Here is a 21688-nt window from a genome sequence, read left to right as displayed (position 1 = left end):
TTAACAGGCATGCACATATAAAAACTCACTTTTATGCATACACACAACAGAAACAAGTTAGCACATAATTACACACACACACAAACAGATACATGTACAGACACACACACACACACACGCCTACAAAGGCAAGCACAAACATGCTCACACCTGGATAAACACACACACTTGCAGGTTTGCACAAACAAATATATCCACACAAATAGACACACACACACACAGACTCACACACATATACAGACAAAGACACACACACACACCGACCTATTGGAGCGTAGAACAAGAACACACACTCGCGAAAAGACACAAACGCTTCACAAAGACATGCGCATGCAAACACACACTTGTGCACGCACACACATACATGCGTACACACAGATGTGCACGTGGCTACACACATTAACTGACATATAAGAACACACACACACGAAGAAGAACATGTTGAATGCATTGAAATAAAAAAGGATGAAAATGGCGACGTGCTGTTTCTACTGTCTCTTTCAGGAGTTGGTCACTTTTCTGGACAAGATGGTGAGAAGAATTCCAAATCTAAAGATTCATAAACATCATTCCTAGCAAACGATCAAAGATCATAAAAGAAAATTTAAAAGGAAACAGGAAGTTAGAAAGCAGAGGAAAAATATGTAAACATATTTCACAATGCGCAAAACAGTTTGTCAGGATTAAAATATCTAAACCCCCTTTTTTTTTTTTTTTAATTAATTTACATTCACGTCAAAGAGATCGACCTTAATAAAACAAATAATGCTTTTGAAGATGAAATGAATCCAGTGCGGCTGGAGATTATCCCCGGATTAGGAGCAGATTAGAGAGTAGTGGAGAAGATGCTCAGGACCAGATGAGGTTCTAAGGAGTTCTGCTGCTTCCAGGCCATTCCTCAGGTCACACTGGTGGGCCACGACTGGGGCGGACATCTGGTGTGGGTCATGGCCCAGTTCTACCCTGAGAGAGTCAGGTACACACACACACACACACACACACACACACACACACACACACACACATTTTGCTTGATTAGGCTGAGTATTTCTGTGGTATTGTATCAGGGAGTCTGGAGTGGCAGAGAAGTATGTTAGACTGGTGCAGGACATGTATGCTCACTGTGAGACAGTGGTGCGGTGTGCTGTAGGGGTAACACAGAAGTTCAAGGTGGAGTCGGGACTTTCATCAGGGATCAGCTCTGAGATGCTTCTTGTTTGTGTTGGTGATGGAAAGGCTGACAGTTGAGGTTAGACAGGAATCTCCATGGACCATGATGTTTGCAGATGACATTGTGATCTGTAGTGAGAGCAGGGAACAGAGGCAAATCTTGAAAGGAGTAGGTATGCTCTGGAAAGAAGAGGAATGAAGGTCAGTCACTGCAAGACTATATGAAAGAATATATGTGTGTGAATGAGAGGAACCCTGGTGGAACGGTGAGGCTACAGGGAGTGGAGAGAAGTTGGACGATTTCAACTTCCTCAACTGTTCAACAGTCTGGAGTGAAGGAGAATGTGGGAAATACGTAAAGGAACGTGTTCGAACAAGTTGGAACAGGTGGAGAAAAATGTCAGGGGTACGAAGAGATAGAAGACTGTCAGCCAGATTGAAAGGAAAGGTGGAGGAGACCGTGGTGAGATGCTCAACAAACAGTGACAACAACCATAAGACAGGAGGCAGAGCTGGAGGTTGCAGAGATGAAGATGTTGAGGTTCTCTTTGGGAGTGACCAGGATGGAGAGGATCAGGAATGAGTCCATCAGAAGGACGGCACATGGTAGATGTTCTGGAGAGAAGGTCAGAGATGGTCGGATCATGGACAGAGGAGGGAGAGGGAAGATATTGGTAAACAGATGCTGGAATTGGAGGTCTAGAGGAAGACCAAAGAGAAGATTGATGGCCATCAAGAGAGATGATATGAAGGTAGTTGGCATGAGAGAGGAGGATCCAGAGAATAGGGTTAGATGGAGAAGGTGGATTCCCTGAAGGGAAAAGCCCAAAAGAAAAGAAGAATTTGTCACAGGGGTGCAGGACATGTATGGCATAGACAAAGTGGTGACTGAGATGGTTTGGGCATGAACACTCCTCTGTTTATGCCCAAACCACGGTGAAGGTCTTGAGTAGAAGGTTGCTGAAGGTGGCGCTGCCAGGCAGGAGGTCCAGAGGAAGACCAAAGAGAAGATTGATGGACGTAGTGAGAGAGGATATGAAGTTGGTGTGAGAGAGGAGGATCCAGAGAATAGGGTTAAATGGAGTGTGTGTGTGTGTGTGTGTGTGTGTGTGTGTGTGTGTGTGTGTGTGTGTGTGTGTGTGTGTGTGTGTGTGTGTGTGTGTGTGTGTGTGTGTGTGTGTGTGTGTGTGTGTCCCACAGAGCCGTGGCCTCCCTGAACACTCCTCTGTTCCCCGCCAACCCTCTGCGCCCCCCCTCAGAGTTGGCCAAGTCTCTTCCCATCTTTGACTACCAGCTCTACTTCCAAACCCCAGTAGGTCCATCTTCCGACTGTCTTCCCGGGCGCCGCTTCATCGTCCAATCACCTCGTGCCCCTTTTCACGTTATTCGACATACCCATGAAAGACTTTTTACTGTTATAAGTTAGCAAGTGGTGCAGTGGTTAGCGCTCCCACCTCAAATCCAGAAGGTCCCTGGTTGGATTCCCGATGCTGTGGTGGAGTCTCCATGTCGCCCCTGCATGGGGTTCCTCCCACAGTCCAAACACATGCAGGAGGTTGTCTGTGGAGATTCTCACTCATCCAGGTCATGTTGAATTCTTGTCCGAATCTTCTTGTCGTGGCAACTGGACTTGAATTTCTTCACTCCTCATCCCAGAGGCCTCTTCAGAAGAACTGAACCGAACATGAGCCGAAGTCCAGTTGCCACGACAAGAGGAATTCGACAAGAGGTTCATCGGAAAATTCCCAGATCTTCTGCATCTGTAGGACATGTGAACTTGAGAACTATTCTAAGGTTTGTCTGAGAATAGAAGCTTTGATGGATGGTCTCCAGATTAATTAATTCCTGTAATTAATTCGATTAAAATTTTGAACATACTTGATCAAGGTGGCGACTTTAGATGACACGTTGGCTTCGCGATGGGAAGTTAGTCTGCTTCTGGGATATTTGATTTAAAAAAAAAAACAAGACAATGTGGTTGGAAAAAATGGTAGTGTTGGTATGTTTTATTTTAATTCGTATTTTGCAATCTGAACATTGTCACTGTCTGTTCTTGATTTTAAAAAAAAAAAAAAAAAAAAAAAAAAAAGCTCACTCACACACACCAAGTGTGGATACTTGACCCTAAACAAGTTCATGCATGAAAGTCATGGCATGACACATTACATTTTGAACACAATTAGTAATTAATCTAACTTAATGGACAGCACCCGGGCGATTAATCTGATTTGGAAAAGATCAGATTTGGATTAATCTAAATTAATCAACAGCGCCCCGGCGATTAATCTGATTTGGAAAAGATCAGATTTGGATTAATCTAAATTAATCAACAGCGCCCCGGCGATTAATCTGATTTGGAAAAGATCAGATTTGGATTAATCTAAATTAATCGACAGCACCCCGATGATTAATCTGATTTGGAAAAGATCAGATTTGGATTAATCTAAATTAATCAACAGCGCCCCGGCGATTAATCTGATTTGGAAAAGATCAGATTTGGATTAATCTAAATTAATCGACAGTGCCCCAGCGATTAATCTGATTTGGAAAAGATCAGATTTGGATTAATCTAAATTAATCGACAACACCCCGATGATTAATCTGATTTGGAAAAGATCAGATTTGGATTAATCTAAATTAATCAACAGCGCCCCGGCGATTAATCTGATTTGGAAAAGATCAGATTTGGATTAATCTAAATTAATCGACAGTGCCCCGGCGATTAATCTGATACGGAAAAGATCAGATTTTGATTAATCTAACTTAATCGACAGCACCCCGACGATTAATCTAATTTAGAAAAGATCAGATTTTGATTAATCTAAATTATTTGACAGCACCCCGGCGATTAATCAGATTTGGAAAAGATCGGGTTTGGATAAATTTGGAATAATCTGAATTACTCGACAGCGCCCTGGCGATTAATCTGATTTGGAAAAGGCTAGATTTGGATTTATCTAAATTAATCAACAGCGGCTCGACGATTAATCTGATTTGGAAAGGATCAGATTTGGATTAATCTAAATTAATCGACAGCGCCCCGACGATTAATCTGATTTGGAAAAGATCAGATTCGGATTAATCTAAATTAATTGTCAGTGCCCCGGCGATTAATCTGATACGGAAAAAAACGAATCCTTTCGACAGCTGTATTTTAAACTCCACGTAAATTCCAGGGCGTCGCCGAGGCGGAGCTGGAGGCCGACCTGGAGAGATCCTTCAAGATCTTCTTCACCGAGTCGGTGGTGAGTTTTGAAAGCGGCGTCGACGTGGACGAAGGTGAAGGCGTGCGCTCCCCTTGACCGTGTGGTGTTTCCCCCAGGAGGCTCTCGGGCTGAGCACCGCCGGCGTCTGCGCCCGAGGTGAAGAAAACGAGTCGACTAGTAGATGTTTAACTAAGTGAGTGACCTGGTTAAGGTGCTACCGGAGGATGTGTTTCTCCGCAGGAGGTTTGTTCGTTGGTCTGCCCCAGAAGATCCCACCGAGCTCCCTGCTGACCGACGCCGAGCTGCAGTTCTACATCAGCCAGTTCAAGGAGCGAGGATTCAGGTAAATCCCGTCCGCCGCCGAACTTTCCTAACGCGCTCGCGGTCTTCTGACGGACACCGTCTCCAACAGGCGTCCGCTCAACTGGTACCGTAACGGCGAGGCCGACTGGAAGTGGATGTGCTCCCGGCCCGCCGCCAAGGTGGGTCACCTTCGTGAGGGGGGAAAAAAAATACCCGAAATCCACGGTGGGGTTTTAGATGGAGATGTTCTCCTTGTGCGCGGCAGCTGCTGATGCCGGCGCTGATGGTGACGGCCGGTCGGGACCCGGTGCTCCTGCCGGCTCTGACCAAGGAGATGGACGACCTGGTGAGGCGTCCGTCCGAGATCCGTCATTCGTTCCCGCCGCCGTCGGGTGAATAACCGGAAACGTTCACGCCAGATCCTGAACCTGAGCCGGCGGCACCTGGAGGACTGCGGACACTGGACGCAGATGGAGAGACCGGCAGAGACCAACCGCATCCTGGTTACCTGGCTGAAGGAAACACTGCGGCCCGGGGAGGGTCAGGGGGAAGGATAGGAGGAGAGGAAGGAAGGAAGGAAGGAAGGAAGGAAGGAAGGAAGGAAGGAAGGAAGGAAGGAAGGAAGGAAGGGGGAAGGAAGGAAGCAAAGGGAAGGGAGGAAGGAAGGAAGGAAGCAAAGGGAAGGGAGGAAGGAAGGAAGGAAGGAAGGAAGCGAAGGGAAGGGGGGAAGGAAGGAAGGAAATGGAAAGGGGAAGGAAGGAAGCAAAGGGAAGGAAGGAAGGAAGGAAGGAAGCGAAGGGAAGGGGGGAAGGAAGGAAGGAAATGGAAAGGGGAAGGAAGCATTGGGAAGGAAGGAAGGAATGAAGCAAAGGGAAGGAAGTAAGGAAGGAAGGAAGGAAGGAAACATAGGGAGGAATGAGGGAAGCAGTGGGAAGGAAGGAAGGAAGGAAGAAAGGAGGTGAAGAGGATTTGGAGGAAGGAAGGATGCTCGTCCTTGTCAGGAGGCCGATTCAAAAATATAACACTTCTCAAGGCGAAACATTTTATTAGTAGAAAACATAACAACATAACAACATAACATATATAAACAAGCCACATGTATTTTATTTTCCATAAAACCAGCACATCATTTTCGCATCTGAGGTGCACAACAGCGCCCCCTGGTGGTGGCATATGAGAACTACAAGTCTTCTTGGTGCCTTCTACAGGCGCTTCTGCTCGAAAAGCTTCTCCCACGTGGGCATGATGTACTTATAAACCTTCTCTATCTGCAACGCAAACACACACATCGATAAATATTGTGATCTTGTAAAAAAAAAAAAACCACGGCAGTTTTTCTTATTCTTGCCTGCTCCGACTTCTTCACCCCGTATCTGAAAAGCGTGGCCTGGTGCTCGCTGTTGTGGAACAGGATGTCGAAGGTCACGCCGCAGCCCAGCATGTTGTCGATCGCCGGCTTTATGTCGCTGTAGAAATCCTTGACGGGGAAACAGTCGTCCAGCATGTTGCTGACCTGCCGGGGACACGGAGGCCGTCAGGACGGTTCCGGGCTCACAGCTGCCGACGCAAACCCACCTTGTATTTGGTCCCCAGAAGCTCCAGGGGATCCAGTTTGACCTCTGACCTCAGAGCCCGACCGTACAGAGGCAGCTTGGAGTCCGAGTCTGACGGAAAGGGACAAAAGATGCCGATGTGAGGCGCCCCCTAGTGGCCACAACTGGAAGTGCAGGCGGTGATGTCAATCTTGAATGAAATTTGCTCCTCAAAAATGTCAAAAAAAAACCCTATTGCGATATTTTAAAGAAATAGTGTTTTATATGGCGCCCACCTCGGGAAGTCAGGTGAGCCACGTAAGGGACGCCTTCCCGCTCGCCGTAGTAGACGGCGAAGTGGGAGAAGTACTTGTTCCCGGGATATTCCACGATGTCCCCCGGGAAAAGTTTGGGCTGCGAATGTTTCTGCAAACACAGGAGCCGTTCAAAAAGGAGGCTTCGCTTCGAGGCCGCAGAGACACTTCAGGTGTCGTTCAAAAACAGGAACCGGTTTCACGGGTCGGACCGGAGGCTTTAAATAAATGCCCGTGATTTGACCCCGTAAGTGGGATCGAGATGTCGTCCGGGACGTTTAGATGTCAATCGAAAACCAAGCTAAAGGAGAATCCAACCAAAAAAAATTGGGAAAAAAAATGTAAATAGATATTCCATCAAACGTCGGTTATTTTCCGTTCACTTCATGCCGTTCTGTCGTTAAAATTATCCGCATTTTCTGGAAGGATTATATGATTGATGATAATTTGACCTTATTTTGACATTAGTGATGATGCAATTGATTATTTCCCGAGTTATCGTTTCCAAACTTTAATTGAATTCTTGTCACGGCTAAAAAAAAAAGAAAAAATTCATACATTTTAATTTTTTTTTTTCATGTTGAACTAATGTTACTACTTTAGATAAAAATTGAATTTGATGACTTTTGGGGTTATTTTTCTTTTTTTTGACGGCAATATAACAGCACTTTATTTCTGTTTACGATGATTATCATGATTGTAAATATTATATACATAATCAGTTCATTTTTGGACTCATCTAGCCGACCTTCAGCTGACCTCTTGTCATTTCTTGACGCGCCGTCGTTTCATTTCTAAAGATCTTCTGTTCACAGAAGGACTTTTTTTAAGAGTTACTCACCAGGCCCATGAGTTGAAGTCTGTCGGCTCCGTCGGCGTCTGAGGGCCGTCTGCCGGAGGGGCCCCGTTACATCACGCCGTCACGCCAGGCTGCCTGTGCACTGCGGTGTGTCCGGGCACGGCGGCGTCCGTGGGTGTGTGAGGCAGGTGTTTCCTAACATTCTGCAAAAGAGGAACCCGCCTCTGTTTTCTAAAGCATGTCTGCTTCGGATGGTTATTTTTTAAACTTTGAAAAATCTCTTCGAAATGTTTGGAGAAATGAAATCGGGGATTTTCCCAACAAAGTTTCGTCAAAATGACGCAAAGATGACTGAAGTGAGTTGAGAATTAGATAACAGACACCATTAATCAATTAAATGTTTAAAAATGGTAAATGACCTTTAGTATTTAAGGGGTCTGTAGATGAGATCAGAAGAATCTGCTAGAAGTTTTTGGATAATCTGAGTATAAAAATAAATCATTTACACACAAAAAAAAAAAAGATAGTTGATTTAAAAAAAATCAGAATATTTTCAATAAACAGCTCAAAATAATGTGATTTAAAAAAAAAAAAAAGATTAAAATGTGGATAGCATTAACCTTTCCATTCCCAAACAGTTTATCACAAAGCATTTAGTCATTGATATAAATACCGATTTACTGTGTGTGTGTGTGTGTGTGTGTGTGTATGTGTGTGTGTGGGAGCCCCTCAAATGTGATGGGTCTCTTATGTGACAAAAAAAAAGAAAAATCCCAACTGGACGTTGAGATTATTTAATCAATATTTCATTTTGATAGTTAGAAAGTCTTTTTTTCTAATTTCAATCTTTTTTTTTTTTTTATTTTCAATTAATTTTGTTCATGTTTTTTTCCGGGTCATTTCTAATAACTTCCAACTGATCTGGATGTCTTTTTTGTTTAACTATTACCTAATTTCCAATCACTATTTTGATCTTGCATTTACACAAATTTTTCCGATATCTTTATATTATATAAACACCGAGGGAGTTTTCTACAAATCACCTTTTTAAGCATTTTTTAAATATTCTATAACACAAGGTTTTAGAGAAATGTTGAACTGCAACTTGGTTCTTCTCCTGCGGAAGCTGAAGGTCCGACGTGGAGAAAAAGCCGTAGCTTATTATGGGATTTCTCCAGGTGACGCCGCCGCCGCCCTCGGAGAGCCGGTCAGTCCTAAGTTTTTACATAATCATTCATTTCTTGGGTTACAAATGAGATTCTTTGCAGGAAAAAATATACGTTTAATTTATCCGACTGACTTCATGACATAAAGTTACAAAACGTCACATTCTGAGATTAAGAACACACACACGCGCACACACACACACACACACACACAGAGCGCTGCTTTGTGAATCAATTCCCGAGTCAAAATGTTTTGGTCACGGAGCAAAAAAAAACAAAAAAAAAAAGATATATATATATATATATATATATATATATATATATATATATAAAAGATATAAAATAGAGCGTCCACTGACCGACTGTTTAAAATGACAAACTTTTGCCTCAGATTTCTGTTTTTTTCTTTTTTGTAAAGTTAAGAGGAGTCATCTTCTGCTCTGAGGCCAAAGTTTGTGGGGAAAAAAAAATTATATATATATATAATCGTTTAGAAAAATAAAAAGTAAATCAGATGACTTGTAGAATCATCTCTTTCTAGAACGAACAATTATTTGCCAGTATAAAGATTTCTGAACCACAGATATTTTAGTCTTTGAATCATAGGTTTGATTGTGAAGTTAAAAAAAGAAGAATTAAGAAAAATAAACATTTGTCACAATTGCGCGCACACACACACACACACACACACTCTCTCTCTAATGCCCCTTGAGAAAGTCAGTGCAGCACTACAGTCACCGTCTGTCGGTCAAAGGCACCTGAGATTATTCCCTTCCTGAGCTAGAGCTTCACCAGTGTATCACACACACACACACACACACACACACACACACACACACACACACTATCTAGTCGGCCTCCTGTCTCTGGCCGCCCTGAGTGTCTCCGGCCCAGCCGAGGGCGCCGTCGGCCGCCTGGCGTTCCCAGGCGTCCAGGCGGTGTCCGTGCTTCCTCTGGTGGCGTTTGTAGTTGTCCAGGTGTCCGGTGGTGTAGCCGCACTCGCCGCAGGCGTACGGCTTCTCGCCCGTGTGCCTGAGCATGTGCCTCTTCAGGTTCATGCTCTGGTTGCAGGAGTAGCCGCAGACGTGGCAGTGGAAGGGCTTGGCGCCCGAGTGGATGCGCTCGTGGCGCCGCAGGTTGGCCAGGTTCCCGCAGGCGTAGCTGCAGGAGGGGCACTGGTAGGGCTTCTCGCCCGTGTGCACGCGCAGGTGGCGCTTCAGGTTGTCCGGGTGCGAGGAGGTGTAGGCGCAGTGCGGGCAGCGGTGGGGTTTCTCCTCCGAGTGTGTGTGGGCGTGGCGGGCCAGGTGGTTGGGGTAGCGGGACAGGAAGGGGCAGCGGGGGCAGCGGTACAGCTTCCCGCCCCGCTGACCCCGCCGCGACCTGCGGGGGGAGCCGGCGCCGCCGTTCGCCGGCGAGCAGCGGCGACACACCTGACGGGAGGCGAAAAGGGTCAAGAAGATGGCCGTCGCTACGGAAACGAGAGAAGGGGCGAAACGTCCCCGGTACCTGCCCTCCGTCGCCGTCCTCGTCCTCGGCCTTGTCGCCCTCCAGGTCGGCCTCCTCCAGCGTGAGGCCGCACAGCCGGCAGCGCAGGGGGAAGAGCAGCACGGGCAGCGGGCCGGACGGCGAGCTGAGCCCCCCCAGCGTCTGGAGGTACGCCGAGTCCTGGGACACTCGCAGGGCCAGCTCCGACATCACTGGAGGGACGGCGGAGGGAAAAGGGGGGGGGGGAGACTTGAGACAGGAAGTGGGGCTTCACCGACGCCCCCCCTCGAGTCCCGCGCTTTTCGTCGCTAACGTCGGGATTCAGAACCTTTATCTGGACGTTTGAGATGATTCTTTTGGGCGTTTTTTTCCTTCCGATCACCCGTCTGGTTGTGAAATGGGGTAAATGGCGGCGGCGGCGGTCGGAGCGGAGGTCGGTTTCGGTTCAGCCGGAACGATTTCTCTTCCTCAATTTTCTGATTTCAGTTTTGGGCCCGAGCTTCCTCTTTTCTGCTCGGAGTTTATAAAATTCAAAGCAGGGCAACCCGTCCCTCCGCCCGCCGCCGCTCCCTCGATGTTTTGGAACGGCCGAGGAAACAAAAACAAACGTTTCGTACGGCGAGATTAAAAACCTCACTTTTATTTTTCCCGCTTTTCTGTCCGAACCGGCGCGTGATTCTAAAGTTGCGCGTCGACCGCGGGAAGGGTGGCAAAGGGTTTGTGAAGGTGAAGCTTCTCTACCTCCGTCGGCGTCCCTGTCCAGTTTTTTCCTCCTCCCTCTTCTTCTGTCCTTCTCCCTGCGCGGCGGCCTCTCCTGCGCGTGCATGCGCTGGTGCCTGCGCAGGTTGCCGAGGGAGCTGCAGGCGTAGCTGCACTGCGGGCAGCCGTACGGCTTCTCCCCGGTGTGCGTCCTGGCGTGGCGCTGCAGGTTGACCAGCTGGGCCGAGGCGTAAGGGCAGGCCGGGCAGCGGTACGGCTTCTGCCCGTCGTGGATCCTCATGTGGCGCTTCAGGTGGTTGGAGTAGCGCGAGGCGAAGGCGCAGAGCGAGCAGGAGTAGAGTTTGGCCGGGACGCCGGCGCCGCCCGCCTTCCCCTCGCCGCCGCTGTTGCCGTCCGACCTGTCGGCCCGGTCGGACCCCTCGGGCGGCGGGGACTCCGCGGAGGCGGCGCGCTGGAGCCCGTCCACGCAGGCCAGGCAGTAAAGCTCCGCCTCCAGGTCCGGACCCACACCTGCAGGGAAGCGAGAGGGGATTCGCGGTTAGATTTACGCCTCACGGTTGTTTCTTGGTTGTTTTGCTTTTGGGGAAACAACACTTTTGCTCTGCACTTTAACGTTCTGCCTGTAGATGCTTCCGCTCGTTGGTAAATACCAGTCAAAGTTGTTCCCTTCACTGACCTCCTCTTTTGGCAGAAATAGACGATACGGTACTTAAGAACGTCGAACGCGATGTTTCTGAGCTCTGCCTTTCAAACCAAGACCGGGCGAATAGTAAGAATTAAACGACTATTTCTGTTATTTCCATCATCTGAGGGTGATGTAAAATAATTTGCATTAAAATCTGCTTGAAATGTCTCATATAATTTGAAAAAATTCCTTCAACAAGTACCTGAAAGATAGCGAAAAAAAAAAAGCAACCAAAAAATGAATATTAGCAAAAGCAGAAAAAATAACCTACAGACAGAAATGGAGTAAATTAGTTCTAAAAATGCCTCCAAAATAGTCAAAAAATAAAATAAATAAATAAATAAGAGGATTACCTACAAATGGTCTAAGAATATTCTAAAAGAATTACACAAAAATCTAAAAGGTGATGTCGACTTGATTATTTCATAAAAAATTTTTTTTTTTTTTTTTTCCAAAACATCCAGGAATTTACACAAAATCAGCAATCGTCTAAACTTTCAATTTTTCTTTTTTTTTTTTTTTTTCAAAAAGTGTTGTGTGACCAGGAAATGTTGCAGAGGGTGATGATTCGCTAAATGAAAAAAAAAAAACAAAAAAAAAAAACAAACAATAAAACCTGATAAAGTGAAATGACCGCAGACAGAAAGTTATTCCCTTCATCGATACGGTACTTAAGAACCTCGAACACGATGTTTCTGAGCTCCGCTTTTCAAACCGAGACCGGGCGAATAGTAAGAATTAAAACAAAAAAAGGATAGTGACCGAGTTGGAGGCCCGCTCCCAGGGGCGCGTCTCCGATCAGCCGGCCGCAGCCTTTGCAGGACAGGAAGGCGGCGAAGGTGGCGTCGGCGGGCGGCTCGTCCTCCACGCTCAGCGAGAAGACCGGCAGGCCTGGAGGACCGCGGGACACACAGCGCACGTCAGACGCGCTGGAATAGCAACGCTTGGGTTTCCCGAGCGTGTCTGACGCGATGGAACACATCCTTATATTTCTGCTGGTAATAAATTCACAGTTTCCCGTTGAGTAACATTTTCCCCTCTGAGTTAACTCATCAAATAGAACTACCAACTACAACTTGGCTTTCAGTGAATTTCAACTCAGTTTATTATGATTATTATTATTACTATATAATTATTAATAATGATTTTAGAATGAATATGTTTTCTAGAAATATTGTGACCGTGATCTCATTGACTCTTTCATTCTTCTAAGAATATTATGATCTTATCCTAACAAAACTAACACGCTTCTCCATGTTTTTTCTAGAAATACGTTGATTTTTCCATTCATTATTTTTGCAGCATATTACTGTCTGGTGTGTGTGTGTGTGCGAGTGTGTGTGTGTGTGTGTGTGCACGTCACTGACCGCTGTCTCTGTCCAGCCCCATGATCTCGGAGTCTCCAAACCCCAGGTCTCCGCTCAGCAGGAAGTCGCTCTCCAGAACCAGGCAGCCTTGCTCACACACCGTCGCCCGGTCCCCCGAGGCAACTGGTAACACACACACACACATAATAACGTCCGTGAAATACACTTCTGATCGCATCGCTCGAGTTAAAAACAATGTGTATCGACGTTTCTCGTCCATGGGCCGGTCCCGCGTCAGGATCGACCCTTCAGATACGGCAGATAATCGAACGCCTCAGAAAGTCGGAATTCCATTTCCTGCCGGTTTTCCAGGTAATAGTTTAAATAACGATCTGCTTTCTCTCCCGGCCAAAAGGTGCGGAAACGGATCTTTGGATTTTTCCTCAATATTTCGCCCTTTGTCTGTGTGTAACGTCCCCTTATTTACTGTTGATTCAACAGCTGGGTTTGTGCGATGGACCGTATTTGTGCTCTAAACAAGAAAAACTGGGGGATAAAAGAGGGAGGAGCAGGTGAGGAAGTGAGAGAGAACATGCAGGCCTGCAACGGAAATGAGAGAGGATGAGATAAGTGAGGAGGAGGAGGAGGAGGAGGAGGGCTGATGAAGGACAGGAGACGTCAGAGACAGGAAAAGGAAGAGGAGATGAGCAACAACAACAAACCACACGAACCGTCCATCTTAGAACTTCTTCTAAGAGTCTTCTTCTTCTTCTTCTTCTTCTTCTTCTTCTTCTTCTTTCGGCTTTTCCCTTCAGGTGTCGCCACAGCGAGTCCACTTTCTCCATCTCACCCTATTCTCTGGATCCTCCTCTCTCACACCAACTACCTTCATATCTTCTCTCACGACGTCCATAAATCTTCTCTTTGGTCTTCCTCCAGACCTCCTGCCTGGCAGCTCCAATTCCAGCATCCGTCTACCAATATATTCTCTATCCCTCCTCTGTCCATGACCCAACCGTCTCAGTCTGGCTTCTCTGACCTTCTCTCCGAAACATCTAACATGTGCTGTTCCTCTGACTCATTCCTGATCCTCTCCATCCTGGTCACTCCCAAAGAGAACCTCAACATCTTCATCTCTGCAACCTCTAGTTCTGCCTGCTGTCTTTTGGTCATTGGAACAGTTTCTAGTCCAAACATCATCTCTGGTCTCACCACTGTCTTGTACACCTTTCCTTTTATTCTGGCTGAAAGTCTTCTATCTCTTGGTACCCCTGACACTTTTCTCCACCCATTCCAACCTGCTTGGACCGTCTCTTCACCTCTTCTCCACCCTCTCCTACGCTCTGGACTGTTGACCCCAAGTACCTGAGATCCTCCAGCTTCTTGATCTCCACTCCCTGTCGCCTCACCGTTCCACCCGAGTTCCTCTCCTTCACACACATATATTCTGTTTTGCTGCGACTAACTTTCATTCCTCTCCTTTCCAGAGCATCTTCTAAGAGTATTGATCCTTCTGATCGGTGACGGCAGCACAACTCTGTAACAGCTGTTACAGCGCAACAATCGGCCAGAGCGCAGAAGAAGGAAGGAAGGAAGATCTGGAAATCTAAAAAGAACCAAGCTTATAATAATTATAATAATCCCCAAATTATTATAAGCGATAATCGGGGATGCCATTGATCTCGATGATCAATTCATTGCTCATGATAAGACATGGATACCAGACTCACACAGATCAACATCGCACACGTGACCGCAAACGCACACACACACACCCACACGTCTTTAAACGCACACATACACACCCACACGTTGATAAACACACACACACACCAGGTAAGTACAAACAGACGCCCTCATGAATAAAGACAGACGCGTGTAGATGATTCAAAAAGAGAAAAGTAAACCAAAAAGGGTAAAGAATCAAAGATAAAGGAGAAAAGGAACAAGGGAAAAAAGCAAGCGAGCCGGGCAGAACAATGGAGCGAAATAGTGGGAGGACAACAAAAGGAAGAAGAAGATGAGGAAGACGAGGAGGGAGGGGGAGGTCAGGTTGGAGCTTGTGAAGAGGAAGCAGAAACAGGAAGCAGGGAGGAGGAAGAGGAAGCAGAGGGCCACAAGGTCCAGGATGAGATAAGACGCACAAACACCGTCTTCCTCTGACGGTTGACGTGTCTCAGTCCAACCGTCTCGACGCCACCGAGGGCCCGAATCGATAGTTAATAACCCCCAAAAAGAGAAAACCCACTGAAATGGAACAAAGAAAGCAACAGATCGTCTATGAATACATGAGAAATGACATTAAAAGTGCAAAGAAACAACTTCAGTAATCCGTAAATAAACGAGAATGCACCATCAGCACCAAACTGCGATCCCCAAAAAGTCCAAAAAAAAACAAGGAATCTGACCTCACAGAGTAATGACCAAAAGTACCGATGTATAAAACGGTTTAAATAAGAAGAAACAACATGAGTTAAGTTACTTTTCTGCACATTTCCAAGCGTGTCGTTCACTTCCACAAGATCCAGAAGAACCATGAGGTCCCCACCTCGGATCCTGTTCTGTCAAACTCCTTCCCCTGCAGGCTCCGGGAGGAGGACGTCAACAAACACAGTCGGCGGTGAGTAAACTTACGTTTCACCGGCTGGGGGTTCGATTGCTTTCTCCGGGGCATTTTGTCCGGTCGGATCCTCCGGTGGCGTCGGTCAGTGGCTCCGCCGGGCGTCCAGCTCTCTGCATGTCATCGTCACCTCCTTCCTCTTCCTCCGCCGGAGAGTGACAGCGACGGGGACATTGCTAACTTCGCGGTCTGAAACACCAACACCGGGCGGGCGTTACCTCTCCGGTTCCGGTCGCCGTTAAACAAAGTTTGTTAGGTGGGGAATTCAAAATGAATAATACCACCCCAGAACGGACACTTGTGCGTTGGAACAGCGGTTTAGTGTGTGATAGTTTGCCAGTAAATAGACGCAGCCATCTTGCTAACCGGACGGCTAACTTCTTTTAACACCAAACTGATAACTTTAAACTTTACATTGAAAGTGAAACCCAGAGTTTTGGCTACTTGGGAAAAAAAAAACTTACCTGTTATAATATCCGAGTAAATTATTTTCGCCGCCCAAAATCCCCCCCCCCCCCTTTTACAAAAATAAAAATTTAAAGAGATCGCTCTATTGTTGCCGCTGACAGAGCTACGCCGGGGGTGCGCTCGGTGTGACGTCACTGACCGGTCCAGGGGATCGTGGGAAATGTAGTTTTTTGTAGTTTTCACAAAACAGCCTTTTGTAAAAAATGTACTGATGCAACAGTTTTGTGTTTTGGTTTAAGTTTTTTTTTCCCAAATTATTCATCTAATTAAAATTCGTTTTGCTTTCTGTTTTGTGTTTTGTATTCCTGAAAAGAATATCATCTGCTTTTTTTCTCCTCCCTCTTGAAACCAATTGTCATATCAAAATAAGTTTGGCTTTTCTATTTGATTTCTAAACGTTAAAACATAGAATAAATCTTGTGTTACATACATCAAAAGGGAAAAAAGAGACAGGAAAAAAAATTAAATAGGATGGGAAATATCTCAGTCTTTTAAAATATTGTCTGTTACTCATCCCCAAATGCCAACGATAAGTTAATATTATCTTTTAAAAAGGAAATAATTGAAATGACATTAAAAGATATATGTATATTAAAAAAAGAAATACAATCAAAAATGTTCTGGAAGCAATGGTAAGAAACACAACCCAAATGATAAAATGTATATATACTTAAATTGCATAGATCTGTTATTAGGTTAATTAATGTTCTCACGTCGATATTTCTGTGAAGATTTAATTGATTCTTTGCAAATCAGACCTGCAAAATTAAAAGACAAGTACACCTTTACTTTTGTTGCCTGATTATATCATAAATATAAATATATTCATATTGTGGGATTTCCTTTATTGCGATGTTGTAAAACCTGTGCTGAAAGGACACAATCATGTTCTGCTCAATTTTCAGGAGTTAAGAAATTATAAAAACCTTAATAAATTATTCATATCACTCATTTCGGTCTGGGCGATTGAGAAACGCTCCCTCTAAATGTGTGCAGGATTGGGTAGAAAATTGATCATCAATTAAAGAAGAAAAAAAAAACATACATTCAGATATACTTTATTTGACATTAATCTATCCAAACCATTCTTTTTCCATTATTTCTGTTATTTCCATCATCTAAGGGTGTGTAAAATAATTTGCATTAAAATTTGCTTAAAATGTCTTATATAATTTGACAAAATTCCTTCAACAAGTACCAGAAAGATAGCAAAAAAAAAAAGCAAGCAAAAAATGAATATTAGCAAAAGCAGAAAAATAACCTACAGACAGAAATGGAGTAAATTAGTTCTAAAAATGCCTCCAAAATAGTCAAAAAATAAAATAAAATAAATAAATAAATAAGAGGATTACCTACAAATAGTCTAAGAATATTCTAAAAGAATTACCCAAAAATCTAAAAGGTGATGTCGACCTGATTTTTTAAATTAAAAACATTTTTTTTTTTTTTTTTACAAAACATCCAGGAATTTACACAAAATCAGCAATCGTCTAAAGTTTCAATTTTTCTTTTTTTTTTTTTTTTTTTTTTTTCAAAAAGTGTTGTGTGACCAGGAAATGTTGCAGAGGGTGATGATTCACTAAATGAAAAAAAAACAAAAACAAAAAAAAAAAAACAATAAAACTGATAAAGTGAAATAGCCGCAGACAGAACTCTCTTTGCGGGCTCTCGAAGTGCATCGGCCCGCAAAGGGCCACCGGCTGGTGGTCCGGTGTGACCCCGGACCCCCTTAGAGGGTCCCGATCACAAGTTGGTCATGGCCTCGAACTCGTCGATCCTCTGCCGGGTGTTTCCCCTGCGGATCCTTCGGTACGACACGCTCTTGTACCTGGACGCCTGGCTCCTGCCGCTCTTCTTGTCCGACGTCCCTCCGTTGGCCTCCTCGTCGGCGACCCCCGAGGCCCCCGCCGCTTCCGGGGGTCCCTCGGGGGGTCCCGCCGTCCCGGACGAGCCGGGGTCGGCCTGAGCCGCGGGCTCCATGGAGGCCGGGGTCGGCTGCCGCTGCCGGCTGCAACCTGAGCGAGTCGGACAAACATGGTCTGCCGGTCAGGAGCAGATCCTGATCTCTAGGTTTCATCTGATTTGTGTAACTTTCGCAACTTAAGTGATCTGAAAATGAAATTTTCAGTATTTCTTAGTTGCCTGGTTTAATGCTGTGCATCTGTGCATTTTTTATATTTAATATTTATTTATTTTTTAGTATTTTAATATAAAAATCATTTAACTTATTTATTTTTATAAAATATTCTAATATTATAATATTAAATTATAATATTAGTTGCTTGGTTTAATGCTGTGCATCTGTGCATTTTTTATATTTGATGTTTAGTTATTTTTTAATATTTTAATATTAAAATCATTTAACGTATTTATTTTTTTAAAATATTCTAATATTCTAATATTTGATATTTTAATGTATTTATTTATTTGTATATATGTATATATTTATTTTTTAAATTATATTTTTATATTATAAGGTATAAGGTTGAAATTATTAGGGTAAAAACCCTTTCCTTTTCGATTTAATCTGATTGAATCCTTCATTTAAAAAGCATGGAAATTATAATAAATTAATATTGTAGTAATCATTATTTATAAGAATAAGAATAAGAACAACTTTATTTATCCTGAAGGAAATTGTTGTGCCAGAGTTTCATGTAAAACATAACAATAATAAATAATAGTAGGAAATTGTTTAAACAGTTAAAAAAAAAAGAAGGAGGGGGAATAAGAAATACAAATAAAACTGTAAAGTGTCAAAGTCAAGGCTATAAAGTGTTTAGATATTATTATTGTTTTGTTTTGCAAAAATGTTGGTATTCTTTATTATTTTTATTGTTATTTTACTGTAATAGTAATAATAATAATACAAATTATACCAATAATGATGCAGATAATAATAATTTAGATAAGATAAAATAGAAGATAAACTTTACTGAATCCCGTCGGGGAAATTATCTTTTTTGAAGCACTTTATTTTGCAAAATCATCGGGGAGGACCAAAACAACAGCAAATCAATTTCAAATCAGCAGGTCTTTTCTCTGCAGAGGCAGTGAACGCACGTTATTGTTCCAAGACGATGGAAAAGTTGGCACCTAATGACGTGAGAAAGTACTTGGTAAATTCGAACAAGCAGGAAATGACCTGAAACTAACCGTGGGAACTGGCAACGGCTTTTTTTGTTTGTTTTTTTGACGGGCAGCAAAATCCAGAAGCGACTTTCGATCTGTAAAAATGTCATTTTTTGGGGGGGGAAAAAAAAAAAAACTTTATTTGCGCTGTTTTTGCAAAACGAGCCGTCATGTTTGCGGAATGTTAACGAGAAGGATCGGCGGCTCCCGTTATGTAAAGAGCTTCTCGTCCGGACAAAAACACGAAACGCCCGATAAAGATTTACCCGAAAACGGAGACGTTTAAATATTAAAAACGACTAGAAATAAGAAAAGAAAGCCACCTTCGTGGACGGGAAGGAGGAGACGGGAGGTCAGAGGTCGGAGGTCGGAGGTCTACCTACCTGTGTGACTTCCAGGTGTTTCTCCCGGACGTCCTGCGGCAGGAAGTGATGTCAGCGCGTGAAGAAGAAGAAGAAGGTCCTGAGGAGGAGGAGGAGGAGGTGGCGGGCGGCGAGCGCAGGAGGCCTCCGGCGAGGGAGGAGCTCCACGGCTCTCTTTGTCGCTGCTCGGCCAGGCGGGACGGACCTTCTCGCTGCCGGCAGGCGAGGACCTCCCTCCTCCTCGCTCGTCCCAGGATGAAACCTCCTCCTCGTCTCCATCTTCATCTTCCCTCCCATCCTCCTCCTCCTCTTCTTCACCACCCATGCACGTCCTCCTCATCTCCTCACCGTCCTCCTCAACCTTCTCCTCAACCTTCTCCTTCTCCTCATCTTCTTCACGACCCTTGCACGTCCTCCTCATCTCCTCACCGTCCTCCTCAACCTTCTCCTCAACCTTCTCCTTCTCCTCATCTTCTTCACCACCCTTGCACGTCCTCCTCATCTCCTCACTGTCCTCCTCAACCTTCTCCTCATCTTCTTCACGACCCTTGCACGTCCTCCTCATCTCCTCACCGTCCTCCTCAACCTTCTCCTCATCTTCTTCACAACCCTTGCACGTCCTCCTCATCTCCACACCGTCCTCCTCAACCTTCTCCTCCTCCTCGACTTCTTCACGACCCTTGCACGTCCTCCTCATCTCCTCACCGTCCTCCTCAACCTTCTCCTCAACCTTCTCCTCCTCCTCGACTTCTTCACGACCCTTGCACGTCCTCCTCATCTCCTCACCGTCCTCCTCAACCTTCTCCTCAACCTTCTCCTCCTCCTCGACTTCTTCATGACCCTTGCACGTCCTCCTCATCTCCTCACCTTGCTCTCCGTCCTCCTCATCCTTCTCCTCCATCTCTTCTCCACCTGCTCTCACCATTCCTACTTCTTCTCCACCTCCACGCTCCTCCTCTTTCCCCTCCGCTCCCCGGGTTCTTCGCTCCATCTCCTCCATCCTTTCTTCACCTCCAGCCTCCTCCTCCTCTCTTTCCTCCTCCGCCACGCTCGCTTCCATCCCTCCAATGGGAGAGCAGTTCTTGTCCACCTCTTCTTCTTCTTGGCATCTTCTTCCTCCACATGTCTCCTCCTCCATCTGCTGACTGTCCTCCTCCTCTTCCTCCTCCTCGTCCTCCAGGTTCATCCATCTCCCTCCTTGTCTATCTTCTCCCGGCCTTTCTGGCGTCATGGCGTCCGTGGCGTCCTCCAGGGACAGGATGTCCCCGAAGAGGCCGACGGCCCGGATCGTCCTGGAAACCACCGAGTCGTCCCGGACGCCGACCCGGTCGCCGCCGGCCCTCCGGCTCGCCATCGGGAAAGCGTCCAAGCGCTGTGATGCAACGGCTGCGATGGCGGCGCCGCGAGGGGATTAACGGACGGCGGTCCGAAGTCCGGTGACCCGGCGGCCTCACGCGTCCTGGTGCACCTCTGTAAGTCCTTAATCCGCCGCCGGACAACCTGCGCTTGGTAGAATCACAAGTAGAAAAATATATGTTTGTCCCAAAGACGCAACTTGAGATGAGATGAGAACAACTTTATTTAACCCGAAGGAAATTGTTGTGCCAGAGTTTCGAGCAAAAACATAACAGTAATAGATAATAGTAGGAAGGAGGGAGAATAAGAAATACAAGGAAATATAAATTGTCAAGGTATATATAAATAACTACAGAATGTATTTATATTTATTATATTTAAAAAAAACATATTAAAGCTGTACAGAATGTAATTATATTTATTATGTTTGAAAAAAAACATATAAATAACTGTACAGAATGTATTTATATTTATTATATTTGAAAAAAAACATAAATAACTGTACAGAATGTATTTATATTTATTTTATATAAATTTATCTTTATTAAATATATATATATATATATATATATATATATATAACTGTTCAGAATGTATTTATATTTATTGCATTACTTGAAAAAAAAGCAACAGTTCAGAATGAATATATATTTATTGCACTATTTGAAAAAAAAATAAACAACTGTTCAAAATGTACTTATTTATTAAACAAATACATAAATATGAATAAATAACTGTTAAGAATTTATTTTTATTCATTATTTTTATTTGCAAAATACATATAAATAAATAACTGTACAGATTTTTTTATTCATTATAGTTGAAAAAAATATATGAATAAACATAGAGATTGTATTTATATTTATTTGAAATATACATATAAATAGATTACTGAACAGAATGTATTTATATTTATTATAGTTGAAAAAATATATAAATAAACGTAGAGAAGTTATTTAAACTTATTTGAAAAAAAAATAACTGTACAGAATGTATGAATAGCTATCATATTTATTTAAAAAAAAAAAAAAAACGACAGTATTTATTTATATTTATTTTATTT

General features: G+C 44.3%; 3 protein-coding genes across 8 annotated transcripts in view; 1 reads left to right on the top strand and 2 right to left on the bottom strand.

The window, feature by feature from the left end:
- The window catches only part of ephx2 (epoxide hydrolase 2, cytoplasmic), an 18498-nt gene extending 11349 nt beyond the window's left edge, over positions 1–7149 (top strand). For all 5 annotated transcript variants that reach the window (XM_086148611.1, XM_086148609.1, XM_086148608.1 and 2 more), the window contains 9 exons: positions 505–531; positions 891–976; positions 2371–2482; positions 4347–4415; positions 4493–4532; positions 4617–4719; positions 4789–4858; positions 4945–5025; positions 5099–7149. In XM_086148611.1, the coding sequence (XP_086004737.1) occupies positions 505–531; positions 891–976; positions 2371–2482; positions 4347–4415; positions 4493–4532; positions 4617–4719; positions 4789–4858; positions 4945–5025; positions 5099–5236 (726 nt within the window). In that variant the 3' untranslated portion in view covers positions 5237–7149. The remainder of the gene's footprint in view (positions 1–504; positions 532–890; positions 977–2370; positions 2483–4346; positions 4416–4492; positions 4533–4616; positions 4720–4788; positions 4859–4944; positions 5026–5098) is intronic.
- Positions 5405–8155, bottom strand: plaat1l (phospholipase A and acyltransferase 1-like). Of its 2 annotated transcripts, XM_086148617.1 has the most exons (5): positions 7367–8155; positions 6508–6637; positions 6255–6343; positions 6028–6192; positions 5405–5947 (listed from the first exon to the last, which is right to left on the bottom strand). In XM_086148617.1, the coding sequence occupies exons 1-5, from the start codon at positions 7373–7375 to the stop codon at positions 5882–5884; spliced, it is 459 nt and encodes a 152-aa protein (XP_086004743.1). In that variant the 5' UTR covers positions 7376–8155; the 3' UTR covers positions 5405–5881. The 2 variants fall into 2 exon arrangements, with proteins under 2 accessions (XP_086004743.1, XP_086004742.1); XM_086148616.1 differs by having other exon boundaries at positions 5405–6192.
- Positions 8156–8585: 430 nt separating this feature from the next.
- Positions 8586–15895, bottom strand: LOC147233619 (zinc finger protein 513-like). Its single transcript, XM_086148614.1, has 7 exons — positions 15772–15895; positions 15322–15496; positions 12748–12870; positions 12143–12271; positions 10717–11205; positions 9997–10187; positions 8586–9920 (listed from the first exon to the last, which is right to left on the bottom strand). The coding sequence occupies exons 2-7, from the start codon at positions 15359–15361 to the stop codon at positions 9339–9341; spliced, it is 1554 nt and encodes a 517-aa protein (XP_086004740.1). The 5' UTR covers positions 15362–15496; positions 15772–15895; the 3' UTR covers positions 8586–9338.
- Between the last annotated feature and the right edge of the window lie 5793 nt (positions 15896–21688).

This window comes from Fistularia commersonii, chromosome 6 (genome assembly GCF_037954325.1).
Source record: "Fistularia commersonii isolate RoL2024-O1a breed Wild chromosome 6, RoL_Fcom_v1.0, whole genome shotgun sequence".
NCBI classification, from domain to species: Eukaryota; Metazoa; Chordata; class Actinopteri; order Syngnathiformes; family Fistulariidae; genus Fistularia; species Fistularia commersonii.
The sequence above is the reverse complement of the archived record's forward strand: the minus strand, read 5'-3'. Positions and strand labels throughout refer to the sequence as shown.

Excerpts from the sequence above, each read along its gene's own strand:
- plaat1l (XM_086148616.1), bottom strand. Across the intron at positions 6,344-6,507 it reads GGCTCACCTGACTTCCCGAG|ACTCGGACTCCAAGCTGCCT; the intron begins GTGGGCGCCATA and ends CCTTTCCGTCAG. Across the intron at positions 6,193-6,254 it reads TTCTGGGGACCAAATACAAG|GTCAGCAACATGCTGGACGA; the intron begins GTGGGTTTGCGT and ends TGTCCCCGGCAG.
- LOC147233619 (XM_086148614.1), bottom strand. The coding sequence starts at position 15,361 with ATGCCCCGGAGAAAGCAATCGAACCCCCAGCCGGTGAAAC. Across the intron at positions 10,188-10,716 it reads GGACAGGGACGCCGACGGAG|TGATGTCGGAGCTGGCCCTG; the intron begins GTAGAGAAGCTT and ends CCGTCCCTCCAG. Across the intron at positions 9,921-9,996 it reads AGGACGGCGACGGAGGGCAG|GTGTGTCGCCGCTGCTCGCC; the intron begins GTACCGGGGACG and ends GCCTCCCGTCAG.